The 17,455-nt window shown below is 55.2% G+C and overlaps 6 protein-coding genes across 6 annotated transcripts; 4 read left to right on the top strand and 2 right to left on the bottom strand.

The window, feature by feature from the left end:
• Positions 1–1,980: 1,980 nt before the first annotated feature.
• Positions 1,981–5,840, bottom strand: BBK36DRAFT_1135909 (5-oxo-L-prolinase). The gene has a single exon (XM_024892800.1). It carries the CDS (start codon positions 5,831–5,833, stop codon positions 1,988–1,990), a length of 3,846 nt encoding a protein of 1,281 aa, XP_024748090.1. The 5' UTR covers positions 5,834–5,840; the 3' UTR covers positions 1,981–1,987.
• A 1,087-nt stretch (positions 5,841–6,927) lies between these two features.
• On the top strand, positions 6,928–9,395 carry BBK36DRAFT_1160935 (hypothetical protein; the record flags this gene model as incomplete). Its single annotated transcript, XM_024894331.1, has 5 exons — positions 6,928–6,989; positions 7,173–7,234; positions 7,303–7,428; positions 7,480–8,706; positions 8,776–9,395. 5 exons carry the CDS (start codon positions 6,928–6,930, stop codon positions 9,393–9,395), a joined length of 2,097 nt encoding a protein of 698 aa, XP_024748089.1.
• A 1,061-nt stretch (positions 9,396–10,456) lies between these two features.
• Positions 10,457–11,980, top strand: BBK36DRAFT_1177375 (MFS general substrate transporter; the record flags this gene model as incomplete). Its single annotated transcript, XM_024896061.1, has 2 exons — positions 10,457–11,295; positions 11,362–11,980. 2 exons carry the CDS (start codon positions 10,457–10,459, stop codon positions 11,978–11,980), a joined length of 1,458 nt encoding a protein of 485 aa, XP_024748088.1.
• A 639-nt stretch (positions 11,981–12,619) lies between these two features.
• BBK36DRAFT_1123243 (alpha/beta-hydrolase) lies at positions 12,620–13,643 on the top strand (the record flags this gene model as incomplete). The annotated part of the gene is made up of 3 exons (XM_024891030.1): positions 12,620–13,086; positions 13,148–13,411; positions 13,484–13,643. 3 exons carry the CDS (start codon positions 12,620–12,622, stop codon positions 13,641–13,643), a joined length of 891 nt encoding a protein of 296 aa, XP_024748087.1.
• Positions 13,644–14,143: 500 nt separating this feature from the next.
• BBK36DRAFT_1170447 (hypothetical protein) lies at positions 14,144–15,526 on the top strand (the record flags this gene model as incomplete). The annotated part of the gene is made up of 4 exons (XM_024895446.1): positions 14,144–14,404; positions 14,469–14,824; positions 14,920–14,986; positions 15,059–15,526. The coding sequence occupies 4 exons, from the start codon at positions 14,144–14,146 to the stop codon at positions 15,524–15,526; spliced, it is 1,152 nt and encodes a 383-aa protein (XP_024748086.1).
• Positions 15,527–16,135: 609 nt separating this feature from the next.
• On the bottom strand, positions 16,136–17,223 carry BBK36DRAFT_56950 (Aldo/keto reductase; the record flags this gene model as incomplete). Its single annotated transcript, XM_024898278.1, has 2 exons — positions 16,136–16,632; positions 16,701–17,223. 2 exons carry the CDS (start codon positions 17,221–17,223, stop codon positions 16,136–16,138), a joined length of 1,020 nt encoding a protein of 339 aa, XP_024748085.1.
• Positions 17,224–17,455: the final 232 nt, after the last annotated feature.

The raw sequence follows: 17,455 nt of genomic DNA, 5'->3' as shown, positions 1-17,455 counted from the left end.
CAAGAGTTGCGTCGGGTGAAGGAATGGACAAGACTTTGCCAACGAAGTCTTTTGTTTGCTGATTGTGAAACGGAGGAGCCGGTGAGGAGGAGGAGGAGGAGGAGGAGAGAAGAGGAGCGAGAAGGCGAAACAAAGGCCTTGCCGTGAGAAATACTCGGCCAAGGCGCCATCGCAGGGCGGAGTGACTCGAGGGCAGACGCCAGGATACACCAGCCAATGGTGGCGTCAAGGTGCTCCCCAAACAAAAACGGGGCCGGCCTCGAGGGCTGCCGGGGTAGGAGGGACCTTTGCATTGTATGGCTGCTCGGGGGCAGACGCAGGTACTCGGGACCTGGGCATTACGCGCGCACGCAAGGGGACGAGATTAACGTGTGTCAGACCGGGTACAAGTTGAAGTTGAAGACAATTTAGTGCCAGGCCCGAGCCAAGCCCAAATCTGCTGCTGTCGACGCCAGGCGTGTCGCAGCTTCAGCACTTTATGCGCGTTTGATTCGACGTTTGTTTCACGCTTCCTCTTCTGTTGACGGTTCATCGTCGTCCCATGTCATCAATCCGAATCAGCAGCTGCTTCTCTGCTCCCTGCTGCAGACATCATTTACCGTCGTTTGATGAGTCTGAGTCGCTCCCAATCGTTGGGCAGCCCAAAACACCACGCCCAGGCCAATCGTCGCCCAACTTCGGCCGCCGCAGCCGCCTCGTCCTCTCGTCGAATCATGCCCAATACGGGCTGACAGGGCAAATCGTCGCTCCCTCTAGCTGAAGATGGTCGGATCTGCACCTCAACGGTCGAAAGCGAGCCCCTCCTCCGCACGTTTTCTCGTACCAGAACCGATCTTAACCCCGACTTGTCCACAGGGGTCTCGAAGAAACAGAGAGCATAGAGACGAAGAATGGGCGCTGCTGACTCGCTGCAATTCATGCCCTCGCGGGCCCGTGCTGGACCCCTTGCACCGTCGATGCTTAGCATCTCCACCTACAAATGATGCTCACAGCAAGCGACGACAATTGTGATTCCATCAGGGGCTGTTGCGGCTGCTCCGTTGGTGCGCACCTCTGAATGCCCTCATTTCCGAGCAGCCGCTGATTGGTGGCCGTTGATTTCGTTCCTGCATGGTTCCTGGCACTTGGCCGCTTAGCGGGAACGCTAATCTGTTAGCACTGCTCTAGTGCTGCCAGGGCGCCCTGATGGCGATTTGCCGGTGCCTGCAGGTGCCCTGAGAGCGCTGAAGCGACGCAAGCACGATGTGAGCCAGGCTCCCTGCAGGTGACTTCATGTTCGTGGGAGGCATCGCAAACCTCCATTCAGGGTTTCCAGTTTGCCGTTTTTCCTGGTTGAATGCCGACTGACTGACCCTGGCCAGGTTGACAGACTGCGCACGTTCGCAAAATGCAACCGCAGTCTCACCTTTCTGCCAAGTACTCGTGCCCGTTGCTCGGTCTGAACCGTCTCGGTCAAATCTGAGTAATAATGCATGCTACTCATATGATATGAAGGCTTCAGCACCGCCATGTCGCACCACGTTGCTCTTGAAACCCAGCACCAGAGCCTGAACCATCTCGCGTCCAAGCACTTCATCAGCTTCCAGCGTTATAGTCTAGCGGCATCCTCCGCGATCTCGCGTGGAAACATCGGCTGCCGGCATCATATTGACGAATTACGGCGGTGTTACAGAGTGTTAGCACAACCACTAACACCAACAGAGTGCTGACCTGCGCTCCTAAGGAGATCCCGGCATTGCCATCGAAGATCTGAAGGATCATCAATCCGCGATTGCAACGGCTTCTCTTGCTCTCTGAAAGTGCAACTTCCCATATCACGGTGATTACAGACTCGGGTGGTCACAGTACAGTGAATCGACAAAGTGCTGAAAGGGTGCAAACCAAGCAAATGGTCGATTAACTATCTCAATATCAAGATTGCTCCCGTCGTCTGGCCTACCCAGGTATATCAACAAAAGGATCATCATACTACAGGACATTCTTCTGTTCATGCCTCAACTCTCCCCCAAGCACCCCCTCCGGGCGTCTGAATCACTATGCTGTCTCCAGGATTCAGCCTTGTGGTAGCCTTGGCCCCCATATTGATGACTCTCTTCAGTCCTGTTGCTGGATCCGTAACCTTGATGCAGTTCAGACCAGCCGCGCCGTCGCCTCCACCCTCCATACCGTAAGGGCGACGCGATCTCCTCTCGCTGAGAATGGAGCACTGCACGGGCACGCGGAACTCAATCTCTCTCACGGTTCCGTCACCGCCTCTGTTGCGGCCCTTTCCTCCCGAGCCTTTGCGTAGCTCAAAGCGCCGCAGAATGCACGGATATCTCTTTTCGAACACCTCGGGATCAGTAATTCGAGTGTTTGTCATGTGCGTGTGGACGCCGCTCTGGCCAACCCAGTTGGGGCCGGCACCAGAGCCTCCGGCGATAGTTTCGTAGTAGCCAAAGCCCTCCTTGTGCTCTCCCGTGATCGGATCCTTGCCGCCAGTGCCAAAGGTGAGGTTGTTGCAGCAGCCTTGACTGGCAGCACAGGCGTTGAACGCGCGGAGGACAACGTCTGTTACACGCTGCGACGTCAACACATTGCCGCCGACAACAGCGAGGCCGTCTCCTGGATTCAAAAGAGTGCCTTCCGGAATGACAATCTTGATGGGTGTTAGACAGCCTTGGTTGAGAGGGACAGAAGACGACACAAGGCAGCGAAGGCAGTAGATGATGGCCGAGTGCGTAATGGCAATGGGGGCATTCGTGTTACCCAGGACGTGAGGGCCAGTGCCAGTAAAGTCAAAGACGGCGGATCCATCAGGCGAAATGCTAATGGAGAGAGCGATAGGGGTTCCGTCGTCCATATACTCAGTCGCGACAAGGGGCTCCGGGCCGTATTTCTCACGGGTTGCCTTCAACAAGGCTCGCACGGCATCCTCCGCGGTGTGCTGGATGGCGTACATGTACCTGTGCACGGAGGCCAAGCCGAACTCTTCGATGAGGCCTTTGATCAGCGAGATGCCCTTGGCGTTGGCTGCGATCTGGGCTTTCAGGTCCGAGATGTTGTCCTGCAATCTCCGGGTGCCCGAGCAGCCCTCATACTGCGCGGGTTCTTCAAGGAGCAGTCTGACTACCTCTGCCTCGTCGAAGCGGCCTTGGCTGACGAGCTTGGTAGACTTGATCGAAGCGCCTTCCTGCCACAACGCTGACGAAGTAGGGGGCATCGAGCCTGGGAGAATGCCGCCGATATCAGCGTGATGACCGCGAGAGGCAACGTAAAAGGCAAGTTCTTCTCCGTCAAAGACGGGAGTGATGACCGTGATATCAGGCAGATGAGTGCCGCCGCACGAAGGGTGGTTCGACATGAGGACATCGCCGTCGCGGAGCTTGCCTTCCCAGAGGCGATGCTGGTACTGGACTGCAAACTGCATGGATCCCAGGTGGACGGGAACGTGCGGTGCGTTGGCGACGAGGCCGCCGTCGGGGCTGAAGATGGCGCATGAGAAGTCGAGGCGCTCCTTGATGTTGGTCGACACGGCGGTTCGTCTGAGTGTGCGGCCCATCTGCTCTGCGATGCCCATGAAGCGGTGGCCAAAGACTGTGAGCTGGATGGGGCTGAACTCTTCCTGCTCGCCGTTGTTCCTGGACTTTGTGGAGTTAAGCGCGCCGTCGATGACCACGTAGCTGTCCAGGATGGTGGCTGTAGTTCCGGGAGCGACGACGATGGTCTGGGTGTTGTCGATGATGAGTGCCGGGCCTGCAATCTGCGATGCCTCTGCGAGCTTCTGAAGCTCATAGATGGGCGTGTCGACACGTCCGGCGCCTTCGAAATACACAGGGTTTGTACCATCCGCTCTTGGTGAAGGAACGCTGACGCTTTGAATCTTCTTCATCTGAGCATATGGAGTCTTGGTCTGCTTCGCGCCGGTGCCGCCAACGGCTCGGATGCGGATGTCGTCGACGATGATGTCCTTTTCTGGGAAGTGGAAACCAAAGCTGCGCTTGTGAGCCTCTTCAAACTCACGCTTGAAGTCCCAGTCGCGGCCCTTGAGGATCATGAGCGAGCTACTTGAGCCGACATATCGCATGCTGAGGTACGAGTTGTGCGAGATTTGGTCCACCGAGAATCCCTGACTCACAAGCGCGTCGGTGGCCTGCTGGGCGAGGCTCTCCAGCTGAGACCGGATCTCAGTCTCCGTCTCCGGGCTGTAGACGATGGCGGCGGGGCGTTGCGTCTCGTGAACGACATCAGCCAAGGAGATGCCGTACGCAGACAGAATGGAGGAGTACTTGTGCATGATGATGCGGGAGATGCCCAGGACGTTGGCCACGGCACAAGCGTGCTGTCCGCCCGCACCGCCAAAGCAAGCCAGATGGTGGTCGGCGGCATCGTAGCCGCGAGCCTCTGTGAGAGCGCGGATCGGTCCGGCCATGCCCTCGTTGGCGACTTTCAGGAAGCCGAGGGCCACCTCTTCTGGCGAGAACAGGGACAGTCCAGCGGCCTTTCTGTCCTTGTTGATGTCGTCTGTGAGCTCGGCAAATTTGCGCTCGACGATTTCACGGTTCAACGGCTCGTTCTCTTTGGGACCAAACACCTTGGGGAAGTACTCCGGTAAGATCCTGCCGAGGAAGAGGTTTGCGTCCGTGATGGTCAACGGGCCGCCTTTTCGGTAACAGGCTGGGCCCGGGTGGGCAGATGCGGACTCTGGTCCCACGTTGAAGAGGCCGTTTCTCCAGGAGAGGATAGAGCCGCCTCCCGCTGCGACTGTGTGGATATCCAGCTGCGGCGACTGGATGGAGATGCCGGCCGTCGTGGTCTCGAAAACGTGGTCGTAGACACCTGCATATCGCGACACGTCCGTTGATGTGCCGCCCATGTCGAAGCCGATGATGGGCCGCCTCTCCTCGTCGTCCCACGACGTCTGGGCGTAGCCGACGACGCCGCCCGCAGGACCCGAGAGAATGGCCTTGAGGCCGCTGAACTTGCGGTAATCAGCCAGGCCGCCATCTGACTGCATGAATTCGATCCTGGTGTCTGCGGAAGAGAATCCGCCGCGGAAGTTTGCCTCGATGGAGCTGATGTACTTTCGGATGATGGGGGTGAGGTAGGCGTCTGCAACGGCGGACGTTCCGCGGGGAACCACGTTGATCATGGGCTGCAGCTCTGATGACAATGTGACAGAGAATCCCATCTCGAGAGCGAGCTTGCCGACGAGAAGCTCGTGATTGGGGTAGGCGTAGGAGTGGATGAAGACTACGGCGATGGAGCGGAAGCCCTGGTTCCATACTTCTGCGAGCTGTTTCTGGACGACGTCGAGGTCGGGTTCCTGCAGGATGCGGATGGTCTCGCCTGTGACTGCGGCGACGAGCTGTGCGTCTTGCGCTGTGGGTGTGGTTTTTACAGAGTCTGGATCCTCGGTGTAATCTTCCATGGTGACGCGCTCCTCTACTTCGACCACATGGTCGTAGAGAACCTCTGGCCGCGACACTGACAAGTCAAAGATCTGAGGCCGCGACTGGTTCCCTATGGCCAAGAGGTCACGGAAGCCCTTTGTCGTGACGAGGGCGACTCTCTCGCCCTTGCGCTCCAGGAGGGCGTTTGTGGCGACGGTTGTGCCCATGCGGATGGACTCGAAGTGGAAGAGGTCGAGGGGCTGGCCGCGGGGCAGCTGCTCGCCCGTGACGAGCTCGAGGATCCTCCGGATGCCTTCTGTCGGGGCATCTTGGTAGTTGGCCGGATCGACGGAGAGGAGCTTGAGGATGATGTCGTCCCTGCCGGGGATGGAGGCGTGGACGTCTGTGAAGGTGCCGCCTCGGTCGATGGAGACTCTGATGCGGAGGGACTTGATGGCCATTGCTGGGGAGGGAGGTTGTTTTTTTGGGGGAGGGGGTATACGGGTGTTGTGTTGATGTGTTCTATCAGCAACGACAGCCCAGCTGAGAGGCCCTTTCTTTATACAAGGTTGGATCGAAGCTCGCCTTGCTTCTGACGAGGAGGTGAGGAGGCAAAAAGATTGACAAATGGAGCAAAGAGAAAAGAAGAGCGGAAGCACAGCATTTCCCCGTCACGTCTCCATCTTCTCCATCTTCAGTTCCGCACCGGCCTCGGACACCTTCTCCCCTCCTCTCTTCCCCCGCTGAAAGAACCATGATGGATTCAATGCTCTGGGTTCCCGACGGTTTGCGAGTTCTTGCGGCGGCACAGAATCCCGCGGGGCTGCCGGTGTGGGTCCCCGCAAACCGAGACGCAGGGCCGGGGGATGACGCCCAGCAGCTGGTCTAAGCCAGGAAGAGGCTAATGGGGAGGAGTTTTGCTTGTCGGGGTCGATTCCCGACGGCCAAGTGGGAGGTGGATGCTTACTAAATGGGGCCACAGGCTGCAGGAATGGGGTTCCGATGTTGGAGAATGGGAAGCGGAGGTTGGATTTGGGGCGGGCTGGCTGGGGGGTGCGGAAGCCGAGATTTGAGGCTGTCTTTCATGTTGCATTTTCGAGATCAGCTGCTGAGGCTGATATCGACGACGGCTGATACGGGGCTGAGAGCAGATGCTGCAGACTGCCATTATCTTCTTGTAAGGGACAGAGAGGGCTGAAATTTCATATCAGCAAAAAGTAGGGCTGAAGCGGCTGTGCAGCAGACAGGCAGCTCTACGCAGGGCTGACTGTCCATTTCGACGTCGGGATAGCAGCCCGCAGCTCAAATCGCCTGCAGCCCTTTCGCGATCCTCCAAGGCTCCCTTCGCGAAGGGCCATGTTGAGGCTCTTGAGCGTCCTATCGCTGCTTTGGCCTGGGTCCGGAAACATCAAATACGACGCAGAGACGGGGTCGGTCCCTCTCCATGGCCCACATCTCGCAGGGTTCTCCGAGTCGAAAGAGTTTCACGACAGGTGATACTGCCGTTCCATAGGCTCGTGGCATCATCGTCACTTGGCATAACGAGATGGAAAGGATGACTTCTCCTGAGGGTTCCGCTGGACAGGCTGCGGAGCAGTTTACCTCGAGGCCGGTCGCGTAAGTTTTCTCGCGTTGCAAACTGACTCAGATATGACTTGGGTTATCGTATACTTATATGTGTGTTGTTCTTCTGCCTAGATGTATGAACTGCCGTCAGAGGCGCTCGTATTGTTCCAAGGAGAAGCCTACTTGTTCGAGATGTCGTGATTCTCGACTTACGTGCATTTACGAGGGGGCCAGGAAGATTCTTGTGAATGAGTCGTACCTGCGTGAGCTTGAGGCGAAAGCAAAGGCTTTAGACAGTAAGTAAAAGGCTCTACCCAGTATCCGACCAGGAGGAGCTTCGATGTGCTAAACAGCGTTGATGCAGGTATGCAGCCTGGCGGTTCGATCGCTGCGCATCGCCACCGCAATAACGACGAAGATGACGATTTCGAGGATGAGCAGCCGCTGCTTGAGCCTTTTACGCAGCTCAGTCTGGACAACGTATCTACGAGTAAGCCTCTGCTGCAACACTTAGATGCTACATTTTCTGATGTTTCTTCAGGCTTCCAAGGCCCCGCGTCGGCGGACAACTTCCTTCGCAATGTGAGAAAGCTATCGGGCTTCCAAGGGGACGATGGGAGCCTTGATCTAGTCTCCAACTTCTACGAGCCCGATGCCCTGCCATCAAGGCGACAGGTTGTGTTCGGTATACGCTCGCGATTGCCACCCATTGACATGGCACGGAGGCTCTTTGCAGCACAGTACATGTACATTGGCACCATCTTTGCCTTTACCGACCCCCGCGAGTCGTTTGAACGCTTGCTTCTCGAGGCATACGGCGGGTTGCCGGATCCCGCTGATAAGACGGCGTGCCTGGAGTATGCCAAGGTGCTCATCGTCTTGGCCTTTGGGCAGCTGTACTCGGTGAATCAGTGGGTGGACTTTCGAGGACCGCCGGGCTTCGATTACTTTCGCGATGCGCTGAACCTCCTCCCTGAGACTCACGAGGAGGGCTCCATTCTGTGTGTCGAGACGCTGGCGCTTGCGGGATACTTTATGCAGAATATGAATCGCCGCGATGCTGCGTTCCAGTACATCGGCAAGGCTTTGCGCATGGCCATCTCGCTTGGCTTGCACCAAGAGGTCAACCCTCATTACAGCTCTCAGCAGGGCCCGGTTCTGGATAAAGCGGAGAGGGAGCATCGACGACGGGTCTGGTGGTCCATATACAGCCTGGACAGGATCCTGTGCGTCAAGTCCGGCAATCCCATCACCATCCAGGACGAGGACATTGGCGTCGACATGCCGTCGCCGCTGCCCGGAGACCCCAAGTATTGCCCGGCCGTGGTGTTGCGCCACTACACCGAGCTGTCTCGGATCCTCGGCCGGATTCACATGACAATCTACCGCCGATCGAACAAGGCTGCGCCAAAGTCCGGCAAGAGCCTCATGGCGTCGGTGCAGAGCATCATCCTCTCGCTGTCCAAGTGGAATCGCGAGCTGCCCGATGAGCTGCGCTTCGACCCTTTGCGGCTGACGTTTAGCCGCGAGAGCGTGGGGGCCTTTGCGCATTACTATCAGTGCATTAACATGACGGTCAGGCCGCTGCTCTTCCATGTGGTGCAGAAGCGGCTGAAGGCGATCCGGGGCGGCGATGGGGCGGCGGAGAAGGAGCGCGACTGGAAGGAAGGGCTTTCGCAGACGACGGTGAGAGTCATTGAGATGTGTATTGCGGCGGCGCAGGATGTCATCAACATGATGGCCATTACAGCGCAGCAGGACATGGTTGGTGAGTTGCCCCCCCTTAGTGATGATTTTGACAGTCTCACGAGATGACGGCTAACAGCAACGGGCATAGCAACGTATGGCTACATGGACGGGGAACATATCTTTTCGGCCACCATTGTGCTCGTCATGGTTTGCACGGCGTTTCCTGACAATGCTGCCAATACCTTGGCCATGGAAGCTGGGCTTGCCTTGTTGCGGAACATGGGCGAGCGCGGAAACAGCCACATGGGCGCTCGCTACGAGTTGCTGGCCGGCATTCGCTCGAGCTCCTCGAGTCTCGCGTCTCCCGCTGCGGCTCCTCGCCAACATTTCAACATGATGCCGTCCGGGTTCCAGCCCGGAGGCGCTCCGATGGGGATCAATAAGGGCAAGGGGATTGTTACGCCGCACATGCCGATGGCACCACCTTACCCTATCGGCGCGTACAACAACAACACGGCCGCGAGCAGTGGAGGCGGGCAGTTCAACTTCCCGGCCGTGGACAATGATGCGCTGAACGAGCCGTTTTACGACGAGAGCGTGAGCACGGGGATGGACTTTGGGCTGTGGGAGGAAGGGTTTGCGTATCCTAACACGATGGATCTGGATTTGGACTTTGGGCAGCGGTCTTGTGCGACGGGGGGAGCTGGGGGGACGGATATTCGGGAGTGGATGTTTGATTTCATGGGGCAGGGCGGTTCTTCTGTTTGAGTGTGTTATCGAGGAGGTGAGCGATGTACACAGTCTGGATAGATGAGGAGAGACTACAGTAGATGAGTTGATGAGTAGAAGCTGAAGATAGAGAGATGTTTGCTGGGTTTACAAGATCTTCTTCTCCACATCATCGTATATACATATCTTGCAGGGTTCATCTTTGTCTTGCTCTTGTGTTTATCGTGAATCCACAGAGTCGGTATCTAAACGAGATGCTCCTCGATTTCATACTACTACTACTACCAAATCTACACGGTCACTGAATCCAGGCAAGATGCAATGCAACATCATGATTGCCACATCCCCCCACTCCCACTCCTACGCCATGACGACGCCGTCACTGAACATCCTCGTTTTACATGTCATTCAATCCGAACAAGCAGAAATTCTCCATCTCCATCAAGAACTTCTCCATCGCCTTCCCCGCACAAAGCTAGCCCTCCCTAGTTCGAACGCCACAACGAGAAAGAAGAAGAAGCCCCGGAATCGTCCTCCATAACAGGAGAAAAGAAGAATTACATAGCAGGGAAAGTTCCCCAATCGCCACTTTTGCTTCCAGGGGTCGGTGAGGGTCTCCGATCTTTGAGCCCCACAAAGCTATTTTGCGGTACTTGATAGCGTGTGTGTACGGCTAATGTCCTATCACTCCCAAGACGAAAGAGAGAGAGACTTTGTTGCGTATTATCGGGCGGGCGCGGGATGGGGGGACTTGGATTTCTGGGGCTTCTTGGACGATAATTATGGATGAGAGTTTTGAGATCGGTTGATATGCTCTTACTGTACTGTTCTTGCTTTTGGACTTTTTTTCATTTTCGGACTGGAGGCTCCGTTGGAAGACATCCCTGGCATGATTGTTTGTTTAAATGGGATGGGATCCGACCCTCTCTCCACTTGACGGTTGCATTTGAAGCAGATTCCCCACGGGGTTGTTTTGTGATCACTTGTTTTATAACAGGGCCCGGGAACTTTGATACTACATACCTATTATTTCTTTTTTCATCTCCTTTCCTCTGTTTGTCTTGGAGTTTGTCATTGTCAACTCTCCCCATGACTGCAACATGGCGTCGAACCCAGACCTCGACGAAAAGCGCCCCTCCTCTCGCGATGTCTCCTCCCAAGACATCGACGAGTCGGCCTCCTCCATCCCGCTCATCGACCCCCATGCCGAGAAGCGCCTCCTGCTCAAGCTGGACATGTACTTTGTCCCCATCATCATGCTCGTCTACCTGACGTGCTTCCTCGACCGCAGCAACATCGGCAACGTCAAGGTCGCCGGCATGCCCGACGACATCGGCGCCAGCGCAAAGGAGTTTTCGACGGCCGTGTCCATCTTCTACGCCACGTACGTGGCCTTTGAGCCGCCGTGGAGCGTCATGATGAAGTGGATGACGCCCCGGATCCTGCTGACGGGCCTCTGCGCGGTGTGGTCCGTGACGACCATCTGCACGGGCTTCATCCATAACGTCGCTGGGCTGTATGCGGTGAGGCTGGTGCTGGGGGCGTGCGAGGCGGGACTGTTCCCCGTGATGAACTTGTACCTCACCATGGTGTACAAGCGCCATGAGCAGGGCATCAGGGTGTCGTACCTCTTTGTGTGCACGGCGATTTCGGGCGCCTTTGGGGGGCTGCTGGCGTTTTGCATTCTCAAGATGGATGGCGTTGCCGGGTACGCGGGCTGGAGGTGGGTGTACATCATCGAGGGCATTTGCAGCTTCGTGATTGCGCCCATTATCTGGTTCGGACTGCCGAATGACCCTTCCAATGCGTACTTTTTGACCGAGGAGGAGAAGGCTATGATGAAGGTGCGGGAGGCGCAGAGGGCGCAGTACATGGGCAGCGAGGAGTTTAGCTGGGAGGAGATTTGGATCAGTCTCAAGGATCCGAAGCTGTATCTCAGGTATGATCCCTCATATTGACCCCCCTTAACGGAGAGATCTGTTGCTTACATATTCGGCTTCTGCAGCGGCTGCATCCAGTTCTGTCAGGACATTCTCCTATACGGCTTCAGCACGTTCCTCCCCTCCATCATCGTCAGCATGGGCTACACCTCCATCGAGGCGCAGTACCTCAGCATTCCCGTGTACATCTTTGGCGGCCTGTGCTTCCTCGCCCTCGCCTTCGTCTCCGACCGAACGTGCATCCGCGGGCCGTTCCTCTGGCTCTCCAACATTCCCGGCATCGTGGGCTACATCCTCATCCTGGCGCCCACCAGCAACGCCGTCAAGTTCCTCGGCACCTTCTTCTGCGCCGCGTCGACGTACTGCGGCCCTGGGCTGAACCTGACGTGGCTCAATGTCAACGTTGCGCCGCACTATCGGCGTGCTACGGCGATTGGGGTGCAGCTGAGCATGGGGAACACGGCGGGCGTTGTGGCGGGCCAGATCTACAGGGCGTCGCCGTATGTGCTGGGGAATGCATTTTCGGTTGGGGCTTTGGGGTTGGCGCAGCTGATTATTGCTGCCAAGTGGTTTTATCTGCGGAGCCAGAATGATGAGAAGGAGAAGATTGCGAGTGGGCAGGTGGAGGATAGGAGAAAGATTCAGAGCGGTGACCGGGCTGTGGATTTCAAGTATCATCTATGAGCGGTTGCTAATGGGGCAAAGATCGAGCTGGAACATTTTGATACAGTTGTTTCTAAACGAAGAATGATGACTAGACTAAGATGTGAGAGCAAATTTAGTATAATAATGACACCTGAGTCCAGCGAGCTAACACGGGTGAAGATGCATGGTCTACTATTTCCATTGGATACTGCTCCTTACTACCCAGGTTGACGGCTATAGCCATGTGTAGCTTGCAACCTCAATTCACCAGGACGGCGAATATTTGATTCCAAATAAGAACGACTGAGTATAGACTCATGCCAATGCTTCAGCACTCACTGGCGAGCTGTATTATTGAGACAGCTCGCCTCGCTCGCCTAAGTCGCCCTTGAAGCAGTTCGGGTTCGTTCAACTCACGATGTCTTCATATGCAGTAAGCACTACTGGCCTAATTCGGAATATGCTGCCCTTTAGTATGCATGACCCTGGACTAGAAGCCTGAAGACCAAGGAAGCATTAGTCACTGCAACTATTACAATGATCGCAAGTAGACGTTGCTACAACATCTTCTTGGAGTAGAGAATATGGCATGTATATAAACTGAAAGTATGCTGCCATACTGCACAATCGTCTATACACCAATCGTCCAACAAGCAACATACCCTCGCTCTGCTCACGATGGCGGAATTAGCATACCAAATCCTCCCCGCCGTCCATACAGTCGAGGTCGGCAACTACTCAGTCTTTTACCGGGAAGCAGGGCCACCTGATGCTCCAACTCTGCTACTGCTTCACGGCTTTCCCTCGTCCTCGTTTCTCTTCCGACACTTGATTCCCGCCCTTGCTTTAACCTACCACGTTGTCGCTCCCGACTTCCCCGGCTTCGGCTTCACCAAGATCCCTACCCAGTTCCCCCACACCTTTGACAACATTGCCGATGTTATGGAAGGGTTTCTGGATGCATTGAATATCCAAGAATTCGCAGAGTACATCATCGACTATGGCGCTCCTGTTGGGCTGCGACTGGCGGTTCGGCGCCCGCATGCAGTCAAGGCCATTGTCTCGCAGAATGGAAATGCTTATGTGGAGGGACTTGGGCCAGGTTTCGATGCTATACGAACATACTGGGCATCAGGGAGTCAAGCGTAAGTCGCCAGATGCTGTTTGGGTTGTCGTATAAGATGGGTTGTTGGCCAACCATGTTAGTGACCGCGATGCATTGATTCCCTTCTTCACACTGAACGCAACCGCGTCGCAATACACCACCGGAACAAAGCTCCCCCAGTCTCTGGAACCTGAATCATGGTGGCTTGACTATGCACTCATGAATGACCAGCCTGGAAACACCGACGTTCAGCTGGACTATTTCTTCGACTACCGCAACAATGTGGCGCAATACCCGCAGTACCAGGAGTATTTCCGCCAATCTCAGGTGCCGCTGCTTGCTGTCTGGGGAGAGAATGACCAATTGTAAGTTTTAGTTGACTGTGGCTTCTGCTCACCAAAGAATGTTGACGCTGAGTTTGTTAACTGTGATGTTAGCTTCATTCCTGCTGGCGCAATGGCGTATAAGCGAGATCTGCCTCATGCTGAGATTCATCTCATTGATGCTGGCCATTTCGCTTTGGTTAGCAATGCTAAGGACATTCTGCACTATATGTTGCCGTTTTTGCAAAGGAATTTGGGGAAAGGACAGCATTAGTAGAGAAGATGTGATTCCGTGCAAGGGTGGAGAAGCTGCTTGATCGCGTAAACGAGCGGCGGCGGTGGCGGTATAAAGTCCGCAAGGATTGCTTCCCTTCATATTGCAGAAGAGATAGAAGTAGAAATCATATTGAGAGAGCGTTTACATAAACCAATGAAGAACAATCCTCTCGAATAGCTGATATCTTTCCTTGAGCTTCATCATATAATACTAGCAAATGCTTCATCCGGCAGTCCAAGCAAATCCGCCGGTGCATGCCGGCAAGCCCGCAGCTCCTCTAACATGGCGCCGGAGTTTAGAAGCTCAGCAGCCTATGAAATCCCTGGACGTCAGTGTCTTGCTTCCTCTACCTAAGGTAGCATCGATGCTCCCCCACCCGACCAAAGAACGGGCTGTACCGCCCCTTTTGCTCCTCCGTTCAACCTCGAATAAAGAGAGAAAGTTACTTCAGCCCTAATTTGCCTTGCTCTGTGTCACCGAAAGAAGCAATACATGCCATGACTTCATCCCAGCATCTCAGCGAGCTCGACCGCACGTTTGTGAACCTGACCGATGATCCCGCGCAGGGCCGCGGCGCAAGGCGCACGTACATTCGGCGCGCGGTCATGAAGAACTTCCACAAGCGGCGGAACCAAAAGAAGAAGGCCTCGCGGCATGAGGCCGAGATAGCGGCAGGCAGCCGCGAGAACGCATCAAAAGCGGCGATGACGCCGAATCGCCCGGTTAGCTCGCGGCTGAGTCCGCAGATGTGTGCCCTGGTTAGTTGCCATGATGAATTCACTCTCTAAAGACGGTCATCTTAACATGTGACTTGCAATCAAGATACCCAAGTTCGACCTCTTCGAACAGCGACAATTCTCAGAGCCGTCACTGATGCAGATGAGCAATTCTGTACTGAGGTATTTGTGTGGCCAAGCATCGAAAGTGGCTCACGATCTGTCCCTTGTGGCCTTCCTTCATCCTTCCTCTGAGCAAGAGCTTCAGAGCGGCTCTGCATCTCCCAGCTCGAAGCCGAGTCCTCTCAAGACATGCCAGAACTTGTTGCGGGCATATGGCTCGTGTAAAAGTGAAACTCTTGGGTTGTCTGTCGATAGAGAGCCGCTGTGGGAGATGATCCATCAGCATCAGGAATGGATATACGCAAAGGCAAGACAGTTATCTTTCTTCTGTGACTTTGAGTTACTATCATGACTGACTTTAACCAGGTCGGCACGCTTTGTAAATGGGAGCTGCTGTCCGCGGCACAAGCTGTCTCAGTGTACGTACTTTTGAGAATAAAGCTGGGGAGAAACAATGCAGCCTTTCCGAATGGAGATATTGCGCTTCTCTATACTCTCGGAGTGAGTTGCCCTCCGCTCCCATCTTTGACTTGTGTCGTTGACTGTGGATGGAAAGCTGACTCTTACATACAGTCCATTTTTAGACGTCTTCAAGTGGAGGGCACATTGGATGTTTCTCAGCATCCGCAGGAGGACTGGAAGCAATGGGTGTTTTGCGAATCCTTCGTCCGTGTCGCCACCATCTACTTCACCCTAAACGCCGTGCTCTCCATGGAGATCGGACTGCCATGCAATAGCCCGCTGGACTGGGATACCGAGGGCATGCTGCTCCCGGCTTCCAAAGCTTCATGGTCTGCCCAGAACATTGACGACTGGAAGAAACTGACAAGCACCTGGTTGCCGTACAAGCAGCTGAAGTGGAGAGACTTGCTCGATCCGACACCTTTTGGCGACTCACCGGTGGACGAGTGGAGGGAAAGCTCGGATGAACTGGGCTTGTTGGTCACAATGGCGATGACGATAAGAGCTCAGCTGTTGCGCGAGGCAATGCAAGCCGGCAGCATCCCTTCCAGGGAATCCTCTGCGAGTTGTCCCGTATGAACGTGGGGTTGGTTCCAAACGAGGGCTTTCCCTGCGATGTCTCGAGCTCAAGTTGGAGGATCGAGTATGAGGTGGGCCTAGACAAGCGCCGGCAAACCCATGCTCTCCAGATCATTCCGCGTTTGCAATGACGTATACGAGGATGCTGAGATGTCGCTCTTCGAGTAGTCCGACAGCAACCAATATGCTGGAGGAGCGCTCACAGCTCAGAGTGGACTTGACTATACCGATGGCCGCCCTCCAACATGAGTGGCATGGCCTAGTCGCCTCACTGTCGAGAATAATGCTGGATCGTACTCTTCTATACCATGGCCACATGCTACCCGGCGTCCTGTCTAGCTCGATGAAAAATCGTGTCGTTAAAAGGACTAGGCGGGTGAATCTATTCACAGCAATACATGCATGATGGCATTCGCAATCTATGTATACCTAGAATTTCCTCCACGCGTGATGTCTGAGAACGCATCTGTCAGTTCCGCACAAAGTGCAACTCAAAAGAAGCACTGGGCTTGAAATCAAACTCTTCGAATTTCCTTTTCTACGCTACCATGCTGAGAAACTTGCTATGCCAGATGTCGAGCATCTAAGCTAACAAAAAGAAACAAAGCTCTATGAGTGTCCCTGGTACGTGTACTCAAGAGACGTGTGCCAGGGGTTGGGGCTGGTGCCCTTGGCAATGACCCAAGCAGCATCGAGAGCCTTGACAACGTCCTCGGGCAAAGGGCCCTTCTGCAGGTCCGCAACGTTCTGGTCCAGCTGGGATATCTTGCTGATTCCGAAGATGACGCCGTCGTTTCCTCCGTCCTTGGCAAATTTCAGGGCAGAGTGGTGGACGAGCCAGCGGATGGCGACTTCGGGCATGGTCAGCTTGTGGCTCTCGGCCGCAAGGCGGAGAATGTCGAGGGCCTTGAACAGGCTCTCGTTGAAGTACATGGAGCGCATAATGGGACCCAGGAACGTGTTCTTGCTGAAGCGGCCCTGCTGGTCGTCGTCATCGGGCGACTTGTAGCGCCCGGTCAGGAGACCTCCCCCGAGCGGAGTGAAGACCACGACTTCCAGTCCAAAGCGGCGACAGGCAGGGATTACTTCTGTTTCCAAATTTCGGGCTACAAGATGTATTGTTAGTTCCGTCTCTCCATGCGGTTCAACAACTGGGCTGGGAAAAACTCCTTACTGATGGCGTTGTAAAGCCCCTGGTAGATGGTGGGCTGCACCCAGCCTCGGTATTGGCACAGCATGACAATCTCCGCGACCTCGTACGCCGTGAAGTTGCTAAGGCCAAGCTGCTTGAACTTGCCCTCCTTGTACAGCGTGTTCGCGGCTTCCAAAGTCTCAGTAAAGGGGACGGAGCGGTCGGCCGAGTGCAGGTAGAAGATGTCTACACAGGTGGTGCCCAGCGCGGCGAGAGACGTCTCCAAGTCCTTGCGGAGGTTCGCCGCCGTGTGCTGTCCGGGAACAAGAGGATAGCTCTTGGTGGCAATCTTGAAGCCACGCTCTTTGTATCCCGCCTTTGCGGTAAAGGCCTCCTGCTCGCCGCCGGAGTAGATGCGGGCTGTGTCGAGTTCGTTGTAGCCGTGCTTTTGGAAGGCGTCGAGGTGAGCCTGCATCTCTTCGATGGTTGTTACGCGGTTGTCTGGGGAGGTTGGGGGGCCGTAGGTCATGAGGCCGAGGATAGCTCTGGGCTTTGAGGAGGCCATTTTTGTTGTCGTGATGCTGGAATCTGAGGCTGGATTTGAAGGTTATGCGTGTAAGTCAGACTCTGTCTGTGGCGGCTGTTATTTTGATGAGGATGGTAATATGGCAGCTCATGCGGAATCAACATGCTTTTATAGTTCTATCTCTCTTCTAACCCTTTACTCCAGTTTGCCCTTATTATGTCTTCAATACCACAAAGCATTTACTGCAAGCTATGTAAAGCCTCATTCGTAT

The sequence above is a fragment of the Trichoderma citrinoviride genome (genome assembly GCF_003025115.1).
Source record: "Trichoderma citrinoviride strain TUCIM 6016 unplaced genomic scaffold BBK36scaffold_10, whole genome shotgun sequence".
NCBI classification, from domain to species: domain Eukaryota; kingdom Fungi; phylum Ascomycota; class Sordariomycetes; order Hypocreales; family Hypocreaceae; genus Trichoderma; species Trichoderma citrinoviride.
Note: the sequence above shows the minus strand (reverse complement) of the source record. Positions and strands in the feature narration are given on the sequence as shown.